This window comes from Sceloporus undulatus, chromosome 2 (genome assembly GCF_019175285.1).
Source record: "Sceloporus undulatus isolate JIND9_A2432 ecotype Alabama chromosome 2, SceUnd_v1.1, whole genome shotgun sequence".
Taxonomy (NCBI): Eukaryota; Metazoa; Chordata; class Lepidosauria; order Squamata; family Phrynosomatidae; genus Sceloporus; species Sceloporus undulatus.
The window spans coordinates 107,530,956-107,548,220 of record NC_056523.1 but is presented as its reverse complement, the minus strand read 5'-3'; the positions used below and the strand labels follow the sequence as shown (position 1 = coordinate 107,548,220).

The following is a 17,265-nucleotide window of genomic DNA, read 5'->3' as shown; positions in this document are numbered from 1 at the left end:
AGATACTGAGAGTGTTTAGATGTAAATCAGATTTAGAATTCTAGTTTACTGGGTGATCGTGCAATATGCAGCTTTTCCATGGTTTGCTCATCATTACTTTTCACAGGAAGCCAGAGAAACAAACCAGTAACAAGTGGTAGAGAAAAAACCTTTCTCAGGAGAAAAGGAAGCCATAGGAGCCCTGGTGGCGCGGTGGGTAAATGCCTGTACTGCAGCCATTCACTCAAAACCACAAGGTTGCGAGTTCAAGACCAGCAAAAGGGCCCAAGCTCGACTCAGGCTTGCATCCTTCTGAGGTTGCTAAAATGAGTACCCAGACTGTTGGGGGCAAATTAGCTTACTTGCTAATTAGCTTACTTGCTGTTCACCGCTATGACCTTTGGAATAGCGGTATATAAATAAAACAAATTATTAATTATAGCCACATTCAGATGTCATAAAAACTGTGACAAATGCATGGTTTGTTTAGCCATTCCCACTTGCTGCAGAAGGAACTGAGCAATGTGTACCAGCTTGATCCCCAATAAGACACAATTCTAAAGACTTCTGGGTTATCATTGTTTTCAAATGTAATCATTGTAAGCCCCCAGTAAATGTGAGCTTTACATAAAAAGATAAGATAAAGGTAGTCCCTTGACATGAAGAGCCAGTGTTGTCTGAGGACTGCTTTAGTGGTCATGTGGCTAGCTTGACGGCACCAAACGCTGTTACTTTCCCACCGAAGTGGTACCTATTTATCTACTTGCATTTGCATGCTTTCGAACTGGTAGGCTGGCAGAAGCTAAGACTAGTGACAGGAGTTCAACCCACCATGCAGCACTTGGGCCTCAAACTGCCAATTTTCCAATTTCAGACCTGGCATCTTTACCACTAAGCCACCTCATCCCTCCCCCCCCCCCTTTTTAAAAAAAGATAAAACAAACAATTAATATTTCAAGATAGATAGATAGGCCTATTCATTTAGGGATATTCCATATCCTGTGAAGTCCCTCAGATTGCCATTCTGCTCCCTATGCTATTTAACACATAAATGAAACTGCTAACAAAGATCCAGACTTGTGGAATTTGGTGTCACCAATATGCCAGTGACACCCAATTGTACTGTATTTGGAGTTTGCTGTTTTATTCATTTCATGTCATTTCTATGCCACCTTTCTCCCAGAAAGGGACCTAAGGTGGCTTACAGATTAAAATTATTTAAAAGTTTGCAATAAAAAATTAAAAACAATTAAAATCATCTAGCAAAAAAGTATAAAATTATGTAAAACATATATAAGTTTTTTAAAGTATTGACACTATTATATATTAAAGGCCTGCTTGAACAAATCTCTTTGCTTGTCAGTTAAAGGAAAGCAGGGAGAAGGGCAGTGGGTTTTTAAAGGGTGGGAGCAGCCACTGAGAAGGCTCCCTCTCATATCCTCACCAAGCGAGCCTGTGATGGTGGTGGGACCAAGAGAAAACCTTCCCTTGAAGATCTTAGCACCCTTGCAGGTTCGTATGGTCAGATGGTCTGTTTCTAAAGTTTTAGTTTTAAAATGATGTGCATTGGCAGTAATGAACTGAATAAGGGCAAACAAATTGAAGTTTGGTTCACACAAACCAGAGGTCAAAACACAGATCAAGAAACAGGGATTCAGCCTGCAATGGATAAGGTTACACTTTCCCTTAGTACTGCTGAATAACCCTCAACATAGATGCTCAGCTTTCTATTGTGCCAGGAACAGAGCACATTTTTACATTTAAAGCAAGCGTGTTGGCTGAGTATTCCTGGAGACATCTGATCTGGCCTAGTAACACATACCTTAGTTACATCCCTTTTGAATTACTATCATGTGCTCTGCATGAGGCTGCTTTTGAAGAATGTTCAAAAACTTCATTTGGTCTAAAGAGCTGAAAGCAGGCTATTAACTATTAAAGGGATCAGATGATTCCCTTGTTACAGCAGCTCCACTGCATACCAGTCTGTTTCTGGGCACCATGACCTATTAAATCCTATATGCTTTGGTTACCCAAAGAACTACATCTTCCCATATGAACCAGCCTGGGCTTTGGGATATTTGGGGAAGTCCTTCCCAAAGTCCCACCAACTTCACAAGCACATCTGGTAGGAATGCAAGAGAGGATTGTTGGGTTTTTTGGGTGTCTGCTTCCAGACTCTGGAATTCACTTCCTAGGCGGGATACAAACTGCCGCCGCTGCCGGTTGGTCCGCGGGGGAGCCGGAGCCTCCACACGGCACGGCTCCCGTGCAGACCGAAAAAGAAGCTCCAAAATGGAGCTTCTTTTAGTCGCGTTTGCGACGTAGCAAGGCGCCAGGGGCGCACTCGCTACGTCACAAAGGACGTGACGCGTACGGACGCTCAGCGTCCGATACACAAAGATGGCGCCGGCCATGTAGAAGGGCCGGCGCCATCTTGTACGGACGGAGTCCGTATTAGGCCCAGGGGCGTCTATAAGAGACGCCCCTTTTTTAAAATGGGACGTCCCAAATGCCAGTTTGTAACCGGCCCTAGGGAGGCTAAACTGGCCACTCTATTGTTATTCTGATGGGAGCAGGTGAAGCTCTTTCCCACAAGTTTTTTGTGAACTTTTTATACAAGGAAAGGGTTTTTATTAGTGTGCTGTACTTTCCCTCTCTATTGTATTTTGTTTTAAATGACTTTTGATTCTATAATTGTTTAATTACATTTTGAAAATACGTTCTGAAAGGTTTTGTCTGTATGTGTTGTTACTTTTATCTCTTTTATTTTGTAAGCCTCTTTGAGTCCTAGACTTGAGGAAAAGATGGGGTATAAATAAACCACTACCAATTGTTGTTGTGCACCTTCAAGTCATTTGTGTCTTATGGTGACCCTAAGGTGAAACTATCATGGGGTTTTCTTGGCAAGGTTCGTTCAGAGGTTTGCCATTGCCTTTCCTGATGATGAGAGTGTGGGACCTGCCCAAGGTCACCCAGTGGGTTTTATGGCCAAGCTGGGAATCAAACCCTGGTGTCCAGAGTTGAAGTTCAACACTCAAACCACTATGCCATCCTGGCTCTTATACTAATACTGATACATACATGGGAAAAAGCAAGTGGAATATGATGCTGTCTGAGTTGCCTATAACATTTTGTGAATGGGGCTGGATGACTGAGCATTAAAAATCTTGCCTGAATGAACCCAAGAGATTGTGGCCCAAAACACATGGGCCAAAAGCGCTGGCTTCTGGCTAATCTGGGGGCATGGTGTACAGATGATGCATGCCTCCAGATCGGGCTAAAACTGCTGTGGCTGTCTAAGGTGCCTATGGCCACCAGCAAAAGGAGCACAAGAAAAGCACTCCTTGTCAGCAGCCGGCCTTGGGACCGTGGCCGAATGGGGAGTGACTGGGGCTGGAGCAGCCAGAGTCCGGTCCAAACTGCCCTATCTGCTTGACCCCTCAGGTGTATTCTCAGGATCACTTAACAGAAATCATTCACAGTGCTTTGCTATGTATGCATATTCAATCAGAAGTAAGTCTCACTGAACTCAGTGTGACTTGCTCCCAAGAAATTGAGTACAGATTGGTGTTGAACACTTTTGTGCTCTACTTATCTTCATGACTGTGGTACTGATTAGCATGCCTTATCAGTTCTGTAAGTCAAATGCTATTTATTTATTGCACTTATATCCCACCTACAAAGGAATCCATTATTAAAAGGTGACTTATTGGCATGCACATGCTAGCTAAATAGTCTTAAAGATGGAATTATTGAAAAAGTATTTTTAAATAATTGAAAAAACAATTATTGAAAAGGTATTTTTCAATAATTCAAAACAGAATTTTTTTAAAAAATATTTTCAATAGGCTTCCAAACAAGAGTGATTGTAATAACCTTGGGGTTGTCATAAGTCAAAGATGCCTGGAAGACACACAACAACAACAACTGTAGGTGATATTTTCTATAAGATACCATGAAGAAAGAAACTTGAGTTTAACATCTGGTCCTTTACAAGAACCAATGTTCAGCCACAATTTTAATAGCAGGGACAAAACTTTTCTAGAGTGCAAGGTTGGGACCTCTTCTGCTACGAAGAGATATGTTCCCACTTTCTGCTGGGCACTTATGGACCCTATGAATTTCATAGGGTTTTCTTAGGCAAGAAGTACCTAGAAGTGTTTTTTGCCAGTTCCTTCCTCTGAAATATATAGCACCTGGAATGCCTTGGCAGTCTCCCACCCAAGTCTATTATCCCCTCTGTTGTAAGCCGCCCGGATTCCCAGTGATTGGGCGGCATATAAATAAATCCTATTATTATTATTATTATTATTATTATTATTATTATTAAGTACTAACAGTGCTAACCTTGCTTGGCTTCTAATTTCAGACACGATCTGGTGCCTTTAGGCTACTGAATCTGAAAGCTGTGGAAACGTGACTTGAATAACACAAGATTATATGTTCTTCAGGTTCTTACAATGTTGTTTAGAATGTGAATTTAAGATCAATATTAAGTCATTCACTACAGAAAATTATTGTGACTAAAAACGGAGTCATCTGAGACATATTGAAGGATTCATTTTTAACTTGCATTTACAAAGCCATAAAACCTTCTTCGGTAAATATTGCATGACAGATATGCAAAGTCAACATCTCACATATTTAAGGACTGTTCTACACAGGAATAGGTTTCCCATTTTCTTAATTTGCCATCATTTGGTATGTCTGCAATTTATTGTCTCAAAACTATTTGTATGTTTCATTCTTAAATTAATTCTATGTGTATGTTTCATTCTTTAATAAAAATTAAGAAGGCAAGTAAATTTACATATGCAGTTTTGTGTCTGTGGTTAATTTCTCCTTTGTATGAGGGTGCCTAATTGAAAAATGCTACTTTTTGCTGGTTGCTTTCTTTAGCCACTGCTGGAAAAGCAGATCTCAGCAAGTACAGGTTTTCTTGGCATGGAGATAAGGATAGGATACACACACACAGAGTGAGATTTCAAATGTATTGTGCAGTTTTTCTGCTCTGTAACATTTCACATAGAATTAAGCCCTCTATTCCAATGGCTTTATTTACAGACAGATAAGCTTTAATTTTAAATGTTATGATTATAGATGTTTAGAGATCTAGGATCATGGCTTTTGTCAGGAAGCAATTTTCCGTGGGTGGAAAAGCCTGCCCTGAATCTCTTGCATGTCTATGGCTTCAGATGTAGCAAAAGAAATAGCCCCCAGCTCCATCCTTTTTAGCTAGAATCTACTATTTCCAGTCTCCAGCTCTTGATCTTGGAACCTTGGTAAAACAGACTTTCTCCTCATCACTGAATACCTACAATCAGTTTCCATACATCTGGGATGTAGGAAAACAGCCTTCCAGGAAAGTCCTGAGCTCTTGGTAAAACGCGCTTGACCAAGGCTCCACAACTTCTGAGCTCCAGCTCAGAAAAGAAAAATATATATTTAAGCATGTAAAGTCGAAGGCTTTCATGGCCGGCATCCATAGTTCTTTGTGGGTTTTTCAGGCTATGTGGCCATGTTCTAAAAGAGTTTCTTTCTGACATTTTGCCAGCCACAGATGCTGGTGAAACGTCAGAAAGAAACTCTGCTAGAACATGGCCACATAGCCCAAAAAACCCACAAAAACCTATATATTCAAACAATTAAAACACAGCCCAAATTGCTCTTTCTGGCCAAGCTTTTGTACTTTCCACATCTGCTCGGGATACAGAAATTTAGTTGTGGACTCCACCCCTGAATTGCCATGCCAGAAACAAGTTCTGCTTCTTCCCAAGTACTGTGGAACCTCAAGCACAATAACGAGGTTGTTGTTGATGTTGTATGCTTTCAAATTGTTTCTGACTTAAGGTAACCCTAAGGTGACTCTGTCACAGGTTTCTCATGGCAAGATTTTTTCAGAGAGGGCTTGCCCTTGCTTCCTCTGAGAGTATATATAACCTGCCCAAGATCAAGCAGTGGGCTTCTGTGGCCAAGAGGGATTCAAACCCTGCCCACGAGGAATCCCAAAACATCCTCCATTTTGAGTCCCACTCAGAAGCATGTCACTTTCCTGCTGGATAGATTGCAAGCAGTTTGCATGCAACGTTGCACAATTGCGCCTAATGCGTTGGATTACCATGGGTTCTGGCCAGTTTAAGCTTCCAATTTTCCCAGTGTCTTAATAAAGTCACCCTAAGAAGCATGGGCTTATACTTTTTTCAGTTTTACTGTTTTGAGTTGTTATTTTGGCCAGGTCCTCCATTCTGCAGTGCCTTGCCCTCCTTTGTGGCGAGTCCTTCTGGTCACCCTGATTAAAAGAAGCAGAGAGACACATTTCTATGAGTGCTTTCATTCCGTCCAGTCCTTGAGTGTCCTCCATTTCGTGGTGCTTTGTCCTCCAGGGTGGTGAGGGCCTCTGCTCACCCTCAGAAGCCTTCCTTTCATATTTCTAGGGCTGTTTCTTCAGGTAGTAGGTATTTTGGCCAGGCCCTCCCTGTTTCCTTGAGCGTCCTCCATTCTGCGGTGCCTGGCCCTCCTTGGCAGTTGGGGCCTCAGGTGGTCAGCCTCAGAAGCTTGGCATTTCGAGGTCTTTTAGCTGTTATCTCGCCGTCCCTTCCCTCCCTCCGTTTGTCCTCCTTGACGGCGAGGCCCTCTGGCCAGCCCTGCTGGAACGAAGGAGCCTCCGTTAAGCGCCTTGGGCTTTTATTCTGGCGGTTGGGACCGTGGCTGCCGCCGCCGCCGCCGCCGCCTGCGGAGGAGGAGGAGGAGGAGGGCCTCTCCCTCTTCCTCGGAGGCCGCTCGCGCGGGGCTCCTCGTGGCCGGCCTCCCTCCCTCCCTCCCTCCTCGCCCTCTGGCTCCCCCTCCGCCGCTCCTGGCTCAGCCACTCAGCTACTCACTCACTCGGCGCCGGGCAGAAGCAGCAGAGGCGCCGGCTCCGGTCCCTCCGAGGGAAGGCGGCAGGGGGAGAGCGCCGAAGGCTTCTCCATGGCGTCGGGCGGCGGGCGTCGGGGCCGGGAGCGGGGCGAGCCGTTGCTGGAGGAGGAGGAGGGCGAGCTGCCGGTGTACCTGGCCCGCCCGGGCACCGCCGACCAAGTGCCGCGGCAGAAGTACGGGGGCATGTTCTGCAGCGTCGAGGGCGCCTTCGAGAGCAAGACCCTCGACTTCGGGGCGCTCAGCGTCGGGCAGCGAGGGGCGGCGGGGAGGACGGCCCCCAGGCAGCAGCAGCGACAGCAGCAGGAGACCCGCGCCCCCGCCGCCAGGGACAGGGACAAGGCCGGCCAGCAGAAGGAGAGGGAGCCCGAGGGCCCCCCCGCCGCCGTCGCCGCCGGGCCAGGCGTCCAGATCCGGGCCCCCTCCGGGAAGGAGCTGCTGCAGAACCTCGGCCGAGAGGACTGCAAGGCAAGCGGGGGAGCGGAGGAGGGAGAGGCAGGGGCGCGAGTGGCTGCGTCCGCACTGGAGAGGAACCCGGTTTGGCACCGCTCTAACCCTCGTCTGGCTCTGGGGCTGGAGTTTGATGGGCCCCCTTTAAAGCCAAGTCAAAGGGCTTGTGTGTGTTGTTGTTGTTGCTTGGCCATTGGGTGCCCATTGCTGTGTCCCTTTATTCAGGAGTAACACCCCCTGAAAGTGAGGAGGGTGTGTGTGTGTGTGTGCCGCCTACACAACCGAGCCTGGGCCAAGAGGAGCAGAGCCTGGCCTCCTCCCTTCCTTCCCTTCGGCTGCCTCCGAAGGTCCCCCAGAGCCTGGCTCAGCCCCGACGGGGACGGCTCCGTCTGCCAAGGCCGAAGCCAGAGCGCCTGCCCCGAAAGGGATGCTGCGGGAGGGAGTGGCGGGGGGCTGTTAGGAGGGTTGCTATGGCAGCTGTGGGCTTCTGGGAACTGTAGTTGTTTGGGGAAAGGGGAGGAGGAAACACGGCAAAGTTAGCCCCTCTTGGGTCAAACCCGAGTGCCGAATGAAAACAAACTAAGGCCCAGAACACACGGCAGAAACAACCCACTTTGAGGCCGCTTTAACTGCCCTCGGGGCTCAGAGCTAGGGAATCCTGGGAACTGTAGTTTATTGTGGCGCCAGAGCTCTCTCTGGCCCAGAAGGCTAATTGTTCCACAGAACTACAGCCCCCAGAATCCCCAGCACTGAGCCAAGGCAGCTAAAGCGGTCTCAAACCGGGCTATTTCTGCAGTGTGCTTTGAACCTCGGAGTACAGCATGTACTGTACCAGCCGCAAGGAACAGCGGATCCATTCGCTATAAAGATGAACAACAATCAGACTGCGCCCACCTGCCTTCGACGGTTAAGCGGTGGATCTGCCCCCTCAGTTCCCAGAATCCCTCAGCCTTCAGCCGTGGCAGTGCAGAGGACATAAGGCGCGAGTGAGGTATCTTTCAACACTGAGGGTTTAGAAGAGCCCCCTTAGATGGCACTTGCCTGGCAGCGACTGACAAACCCTGGCAGGGAGCGACAACGAGTCATCATGCCCATTCAAAAAGAGAGAAGCAGCCCCATCTGCAAGCGCCTGGCCACAACTTCACTGCAGCAGCCAGGTGGGCAGAGTTGAATTACTACTCTCCATCTTCATAATGCAGAAATCTGCTCTTCGTTGCAGCTGGTAGATGCTGTGCCTTAGTTTTTCTGGTCAACCAAAAAGAGGCTAACTTTCCTCTGCTTCTTTTCAGGAGACAGAGGGAGCGACAGCTCTTCCCTGCCATCATCTGCTTGCGCTCTACAAACCCCATGTCAGCATTTTTACAGTTATTAACGTAAAAGCTCTGTGCCCCAGTTCCAAGAATGTCCAAATAAGCACATCCGCAGAGAACGCAGCAGCCAGCGTATGCCAGGGGTATCTTACATTCAAGCCCCTCCTCCCCCTTTTCATTAAAAAAAAGAGAAGAACTAAATTCAGTGGCCTAAAGTTCAGCATCTTGCTCTTGAATTGAGGCTTGCCTAAACAGGACAGTTTAAATATTATACTGTAAAATGTTACACTTAGAAGAAGGAGCGCTCTTTCCACAGAGTCAGAAACTTGTTCTGCTGCAATCTAGGAACGTTTGTGTCTTATAGCCTTACTACAGTATAAGCATTTAGTTGTGTTGGGCATGAAAACCAAAAGCAATCTACCACTTACTCTGATACAAGTGGCAAGAAAACTGGCACTTGGAATCAAAATTATCATTTCAGCATTTGGTCCTCATAGCTCTACAAGAAAGTATTGGAGTTTTAGGCATGCTTAGATTGCTTGTGTCTACAGAGACCTATTCCTTTAAATTACAGTAACACCCAGAATCCACAAAACAGTGATACCTTTAATGGGCCAACCAAAATGCACAAAATAGACATTGCTAGCTTACCTCTGAATGTTAGGGATAGCTGCTTCATATGCAGTGGTCCCTCCATGTTCACTTAAGGGTCAAAGACCCCACATGAATGTGGGAAAACTGCAAATAAAAAAAAACACTGTTCTTTTTACTGAGGAGAAACCTCTCTAGGAATCTCCAGGTCCTCCAGTTCATCTCTGTGATCAATGTCTGCCAGAGGTCGATCATAGAATCGTGTTGGAGGACCTACAAATGCTTAGAGAAACGTTTTCTTTAGGAACTTATACGTTCTCCAGTGCAACTCTATGATCAACCTCTAGCAGAGTTCTATTGGAGGACCTAGAGATTCCTAGAGAGAACATATTAATCAAACCCACACATAACCAGGTCAGGAAAAGCCAGAGCCACAAATGTGGAGGGCCAACAGTAGTGCAGTTTCTCTACAGAAGTAATATAGGTGCATCAGTAAAGCATATACATTTCCATGTGATAGAGAGCCTGTGTTCTGCTGAAAGCACATGAACACCCTGTAAACTCTTCTGTCCTATATCTTAAATGATTGATCATCTGACTGAGAAATGGTTTGCAGTTCCATAAGGGATGGAATTGTATTGGTGTGGGTTATGATTATGGTTAAAAAGTGTTCTTGACCAGAATGAATTTCTGCACTGATGGCAGGTGGAGCTGAAGCTGTCAGTTATCTAAGGTCATGTTTCTCTTCTAATAAAATTCACAGTGAACTAGAATTTCATTCACCCAGATACAAATTACAAGATTGATCAAAGCCCTTTGTATGAGACCAGGCCCACAGATCACTTCTCATGCAAAGGAGAAGAATTGTACCTGTAATTATGGAATCCCAGTACAGTGTATCATAATAAAATGTTGTTGATGGGAGCTTCATAAGTGGTGACTAGAACCAACTGTTAATACGGCAATTTATTCCCCTTTCTTCCTTCCTTCCTTCCTTCCTTTTTTCTATAGAGGAACCATCTGTGTTAATTTTCCTTGTCCTCCTGAGCGTGGGGAGGAGAGCAGTGCAGGACGTTTTTTCTCCCAAACTGGATGGATTTTTATCCTAAGTCTTTACCAAAAGGGTCTGGCATCGTGCTGATTCAATCCCCAATTTCCAGTGAAAATATCATATTATTTAGATTTGTATCCTGCCCTTCCTCCTCTCAGCAACCCCTGTGAGATAGATCATGTAACCAGATGTGCTTTCAAAGCACATGTATGAACATATACCTGTTCTAGGTACACCTGCTTTTAAAGGATCTTTGGTCCTTAGCAGAAGTGTGTCTTAGACAAATTGGAGCCAATAACCCATACCAGTGTTGATCTATCTGAAGGGGAATTTTACTATACACAAGAATCAAATTTACACAGTGAATGCACTGGGAGTAACCAATATTGTGGAATAGCTTCATTAACATCTAAGAGAAAATACACAGTTGGACCTTCGTATCAACGGGACCCTCCTGCGGATACAAAAAACCCACGGGACCTCAGGTCCCATTATCCCTAATGGCAGCATGATGTGTGCGTGGCTGCGTGCATGCACCACTATTGAAGACAATGGGGATTGCCATCCACGGATGCCTAAATCCGATGGCAAACCCCACAGATAACAAGGCCCTACTGTATAACAAAATATCCAGCTGCTTTGAAATGGGAAAATATTAACTCAAGCAAATTCACAAGGCTGAAAAAGTTTTAAAATCCAGGCTGCCATTTGGATTCAGATTGCAAGAAGGGTCTTGGGTAAACTGCTTGAGGTTCATGGGTTGCTGACATGGGAGAGAGGTTTGCTAGAAGGTGGAAGGCAAACTGGTTAGAGTCTTCCTATGCTACCCACACCTACACCAGAGAAAAGTGGGATTGGTTTGCGAACCTGTCAATACACAATGAAAGTACTCCCAAAACAGGATTAAGAATGGCAGAGATTAGTTTCTGTGAGTCAGGTTTGGACCATTGTGGTTCTAGTTAGAACTGTAAAGAGAAGAGGAGAACTAATTAACTCAGGTACTCTAGTCCAAAACCAGGACTTTAAGAAGAAAGGGGGGGGGGGAGCTAATGATGCATTGGTCAAATTTTAGTTTCTGTGATGTCTGAAAGAGAGAGAAAGCGATTTCAGATAAATCTGTGATTTCAGCAAAGATGGACAAAGGCAGGATTACTCCTTCTGAATGAAATTAGCTTTATGAAATTATGATCTTGTATCATTTTAAGCAAGGTACAAAAGAATGGCTGAAGTTTAGTGACCGAGATGGGAGAAATTATGGCTGTATTTAAACTAACAAAAGAGCAATATGTTGAGTTGATCACTTCATCCCTAGGACGACTTCACTGTCTGTCAGGCACTGTTTGGGACCTTTTGGGAAACAGAACTATTTGCATAATGTATTCACTCCTATGCAATAATTTACGTGGCCTATTCACTCCTATACAATAATTTAATCAGTATTCTTAACAAACCAAGTAGAACCACGTTTCTTGTGCATGGTGGCTTCAAGATTGACTAAAGAGGTTTTTTTTCAGTCATTGGCTAACCCCTTCTCTCCCCAGCAGACTCACTTTAATTGGTAGTCTACAATTGTTGATGGGGATGCATATAGGTATGGGCAATTTAGCAATTTTGTGACCAGATCAAGGACAGTCTAGGAGCTCAGTGGTAACCCAGTGATCTCTCTGTGCTTATGGCAGCATTCAGACCATGAAACTGTATACCTTTTAGGGCCAGACTATTACTTGACGCTAATCATATGCCATTCATCATCTGTTTTTGGAAGTTAAGCAAGGTTGTGTCTGCCTAGTACTTGGATGGGAGACCATCAGGAATATCAGCAATTTGTGTTAAGTCTAGCAAATAATCATGTTGACACCCTGAAGAACTGCTACTTGTTAGAGTTGACAATACTGAGCTAAATCAGCCAATGGGTGCATGTTTAAACTGCAGCTACAGAATAATCCAATCCTGATAGAAACTAGGAGTTATCACGTTAGTGCTATGACTTGTATGATTACTATCTGGATTAGTGGGGACACCCTGATTTGTACCATTTGGGAGATAAAAGAAGTAATAAGCAGGCTTTGTTGCAGTTTTGATGAGAAATACAGTGGACCCTTGTTATACGCTGGGGTTTGGTTCCAAGATCCCCCGTGTATAACAAAATCCGTGTATGCTCAAGTCCCATTAAATATAATGACATAGCAAAATGGTGTCCCTAATAAAAAATGGAACATCAAGGTAAATTTATACTTTTTTGGAGCATTTTCAAACCGTGTATGCTTGAATCTGTGTATAAAAAATCCGTGTATAAGAAGGGCCGACTGTAATAGCAATAGCAACTTCATTTATAGGCTTCATACTGCCTAAGCAGTCTCTAAGCGGTTCACAACTGTACACTAATTGCCCCCCAAAATCTGGGTACTTCTTTTAGCAACCTTGGAAGGATGCAGGCCTGAGTCAAGCCTGAGCCCTTGGCTAGTATTGAACTCACAACCTTATGGTACGTACATGAGTGGCTGCAATGCAGGCATTTAACCACTTCACCACCATTGCTCTTGTAGTAGAAGGAGAAACAAGGTATAGCTGTACAGATTACTTGTGTCTCTTTGTATACTCCTTCCTCTGTATTGCATTCCTGTTCACACCAACCCTTTTCCATCTCTGTAGTGCTATTCATTAGAAACAAATGAAGAGAAAACACACAGTTCCATTATGTGTCAGTGCCTTATCACAGAGAGTTATCGTGGAAATCCCTCTTTCCAGTAACCACCTACCTACTATCTAAAGGTGAGGTCATTCTGGAAAAATCTTCATTTACAAACCTCAGCTGATGGGCTAGGCTATATGGGAGAAGCCACACCATCACTTACCCAGCCCCAAACTATTTAGGGTAAGAATGGGATGGTGTGGTCTAGTTGTTGGACTGTAACTGCCATCATCCCTTACCATTTGGCTATATTGACAAGAACTAAAGGAACTGCCATATGACAATATCTGGTGAACAACATGTACCCCATCCTTGAAATAGGGCAAATGCAACCCTCCAGATGTTGGACCATCAGCCATTGCTAACTTATTCAATTTTGTGGGGTCATGGGAGTTGCTGTCCAACAATATCTGAAGGGTCATAGCTGTCCACCCCTGATTTAGGGCTTTATAGTTAACATCAGTAATTAAATTGTGCTGGAAAACACAAGTAGCCTATGTAGATATGGCAAGATATTTAATAATAATAATAATAATAATAATAATAATAGATTTATTTCTAGCCCACCCAATCACGAAGAATCCGGGCGGGTTACAACAATAAAATACAACAAATTACAATAGAGTTAAAAAATCAAACCCTAGACCTACCACCCCCACCCCCCATTCCCAGTACTAAAACAGAATTAAACAGTAATAATATTAAAACATTTAAAACATTGAACAAACTAAAAATAGAAACATTGGTGGGGGGAAATAGACAGATGAGGGGACAAATATCTCTATATCTGGGGAGGGTAACTAAGTTGAAAAGGCCTGCCGGAAGCGATCCGTCTTGAGTGCTTTCTTGAAAGCTGCCAGAGTGGAATTGTGATGGATCTCCTCCGGCAGGTCGTTCCATAGTTTAGGAGCAGTAGTAGAGAAGGCCCTCTGGAAGACAGATGTTAGCCTAGATTTTTTTGGCTGTAGTAGGTTTCTTCCAGAGGACCTTAGTGTGCGGGATGGACAATAGGGAAGAAGACGTTCCCTCAAGTACTCTGGACCCAAGCCATGTAGGGCTTTAAAGGTAATCACCAACACCTTGTACTTTACCCGGAAACTAATAGGCAGCCAGTGCAGGGACTTCAAGACCGGTGTTATATGGTCATTCCTAGAAGTTCCCGTGATCAATCTGGCTGCCATATTTAGTACCGGCTGAAGTTTCCGAACTTGGCACAAGGGTAGCCCCAAGTAGAGCGCATTACAGAAGTTCAATCGAGAGGTTACCAGTGCATGTACTACTGTTTCCAGGTCCCTCAGCTCCAGGAAGGGGCGCAGTTGGCGTATCAGGCGAAGGTGATAGCAGACGCTCTTGACTGTCGCATCCACCTGAGCTGTCAGTTGGAGCGACGAGTCAAGAAGCACCCCCAAGCTGCGAACAGAATCCTTCAAGGGAAGTGTGAACTCATCCAGAACTGGCTGACACAACTCCATTCCTGGATTCGGGGTTCCTATAGCACGTACCTCCGTCTTACCTGGATTCAGCCTGAGTCGGTTTTCCCCTTCCCCTTTTGTTTGGCCCCTTCCATATTTAGTCATTGTGTATTGAAACTGTTGAAGTTTTTGAACACTTTTCAAAGAGAAGTAAGTATAACACACTGCAGTGATGTAGCCAAACTATTATTGATCAGACACTCTTTTTCAGAAAGAGATATGGATGACCAACCAAGGTTGGTGAAAAGTGTTTTTATTCTTAAAAAAACACTTGTTCTTCCAACAGCTGGATATAGAAGCTTCAGTCCTATACAATATCTTCATTGTAATTAGATGAATAACTTGCCCCATGTACAAATAGGTTAGGCATCGGTGTATTACCACCTATCCACAATTACTGACTTCAAGCACATGCTCAAGACTTTAACTGTTTTCTTTAAATTAGATGTGTAGTAGAAGGTGTTGGGAATTATTCCCATATTGGTGACATTATCTCAGAATGGACAACATATAAATACAAATGTAGGCAAACCCATTTATTTGACTATTATTCCCACTGATGGGAGAATGTTGATAAAAATCTGTACTAGAATTTTGAAAGGAAAGAAGTATTTGGTATTTTTTATATTTTATTTCTTTGTGTTTCTCAGATGGTAAGCTGGTTTGATTGTAATGACAAAACCAAATACACCATGATGTCTGAATTCCATAGGATCCAGTGGTCTGGACCGACTAACAGAAGCAGTTCTTTCAGCACAACAGGGGAGTGACCTCAGTATCTTCTCCAGGAGGTTGGATAAATGCCTAGAGCAACATTTTGGGTGTTGAGTACTTTGTATGATTCAGAAGGGAAAGAGGAGAAGATGCGTATCTTGTTGGGGACATGTAGGTACTGTGGTGGTGGTGGGTGATATTAGTTTTGCTGATGGAGCTGCTTCCATCAGTTGCTATATACCATTAGATCCTAATCTCTTCCAAGAATTAGATCCCATTCAACTACATAGGTCTTAACTTTGAGTCAATATTATATAACACTTGTAAATAATTAGCTAAGATCCTATGCCAGTGTTGGAAAGCAACAGTCTCCACATGTAGGGCTGCAGAGTCTTTGTGCTGCACAGCCCTTGTGTTGAATGGCAGCATTGCACAACTATATACTTGAATTTCCAACTGATTGTTCATTATGTGTATGTGAAAGTTAAGAAGTGACATGGTAGCCATGTTTACATGTTTGAAGGGATGTCACATTGTGTATGGAGCAAGCTTATTTTGTACTGCTCCAGAGACTAGGAAACAGTCCAAAGGATTCAAACTACAGAAAAAAGAAATTCCCTCCCAATATTAGCAACAACTTCTTTATAGTTGGAGCTCTCTGATAATGGAATACACTGCCTCAGAGTGTGGTGGAGTCTCCTCCTTTGAAGGTTTTTAAACAGAGGCTGGAAGGCCATAGTGCTTTGATTGTGTCTTCTTGCATGGCAGGGGGGTTGGAGAAGTTTGTTCTTGTGGTTTCTTCCAGCTGTGTGCAATTCCACTTCTGCAACCTTGAACTGAATGCAGGTATTGTGCATTGGAGAGAAATGTTATAGGACACTAAGCATGCATAAAACAGCAAGAGGATTCTGCCCAGAATGTAAGCATTCGGAATATTGACACTGGTACTTTACAGAGGAATAGGTTCTTGCTGTTGTGTTTCCAGAATCATAGGCAATGCTCAAACCCGTATACCATGCTGGCTGTCTAGAGTTATAGCTATAAATAAGATGTGTGTCTTCTTTCTATACTCAGATAGAGATTAACTTAATTTTTGTTCTCTCTTATTTAAGTAAATGTTCATCCTTTCAGCGGATTTTAATTTTACTTTTCCTAAATAATTCTCCAGTAAAGTTTTCTGTTCCATGACAGCTGGCAGTAATGCCACAAACACAGCCTTTAGTGCAATTACAAATTACAAATTCATTGCAAGATTAGGTGCAGGGATGATCTGGTTTATAAGGGCTCCTATTCTTCAGTAGAAGCCAATGGCTTCTAAATACAGTTTCCATCAAAATAAGAGTTTCTTGTATAATCATTCATTTGCTAGTAGCGACTGAAATGTGCAATTCCATTTTGTTATAGTTACAGCTGTATAACTAAAAACAGCATATTTTGTTTTTTTACAGTTGAATAACTCTTCCGTAAAGGTGAGATTGGTTATTTTTTTAAAAAAATACACAAATTTATTCTTGCTATTTCTGGAAGCCCAAGTTACGTGTAGAACCATATAAAAATAATTGATATGACTGTCAGTTTCATGCATATGGATGCAACATATTTGGGTTTTGTTTTATAAATGAAGGTATTTATCAAGCAATCTGAAACCCGTTTAAAATGTAGAAGGTTAGTTGCTTATCTTATGGAGAGAGCACATGCCCCATTTTTCATGCTGAGAATCCATGAAACATAGAACAAGAGACTTTGGTGGCATCCATTGAAAGGAAAGTTTAAGTGAAGATAAAAAGCTACTAACAGTAGTTATTACTTTTTCATAGTTTGAAGAGAGGCCAGTGGAGGCAATGCAGCCAGCTTGTGGGGCATTCTTATTTACATTTCCCATGACCTCCTTAATGTACTAATCTAGACAAAAGGGTATTGGTTACATGCAGTCTATATAGAAGGTGAATCATCAGTTCAGGAGGATTGCAGAAGAGGCAACAGACTCAATAGCCCCTTGGAAAGATTGAAAAAGGGTTTCTGAAGAGGTGGATTGTTTTGATATCCAGACGATGTAAAGATATCAATTTTGATTGATGGGAGCCTCATTGGCTT

At 43.6% G+C, this 17,265-nt stretch overlaps 1 protein-coding gene across 1 annotated transcript in view; it reads left to right on the top strand.

Annotated features, from left to right (window-relative positions):
- Positions 1–6,834: 6,834 nt before the first annotated feature.
- The window catches only part of DPYSL3 (dihydropyrimidinase like 3), a 98,232-nt gene continuing 87,801 nt past the window's right edge, over positions 6,835–17,265 (top strand). Inside the window, exon 1 of the mRNA XM_042451967.1 lies at positions 6,835–7,359. Within this exon, the coding sequence (XP_042307901.1) occupies positions 6,946–7,359 (414 nt within the window). The 5' untranslated portion in view covers positions 6,835–6,945. The remainder of the gene's footprint in view (positions 7,360–17,265) is intronic.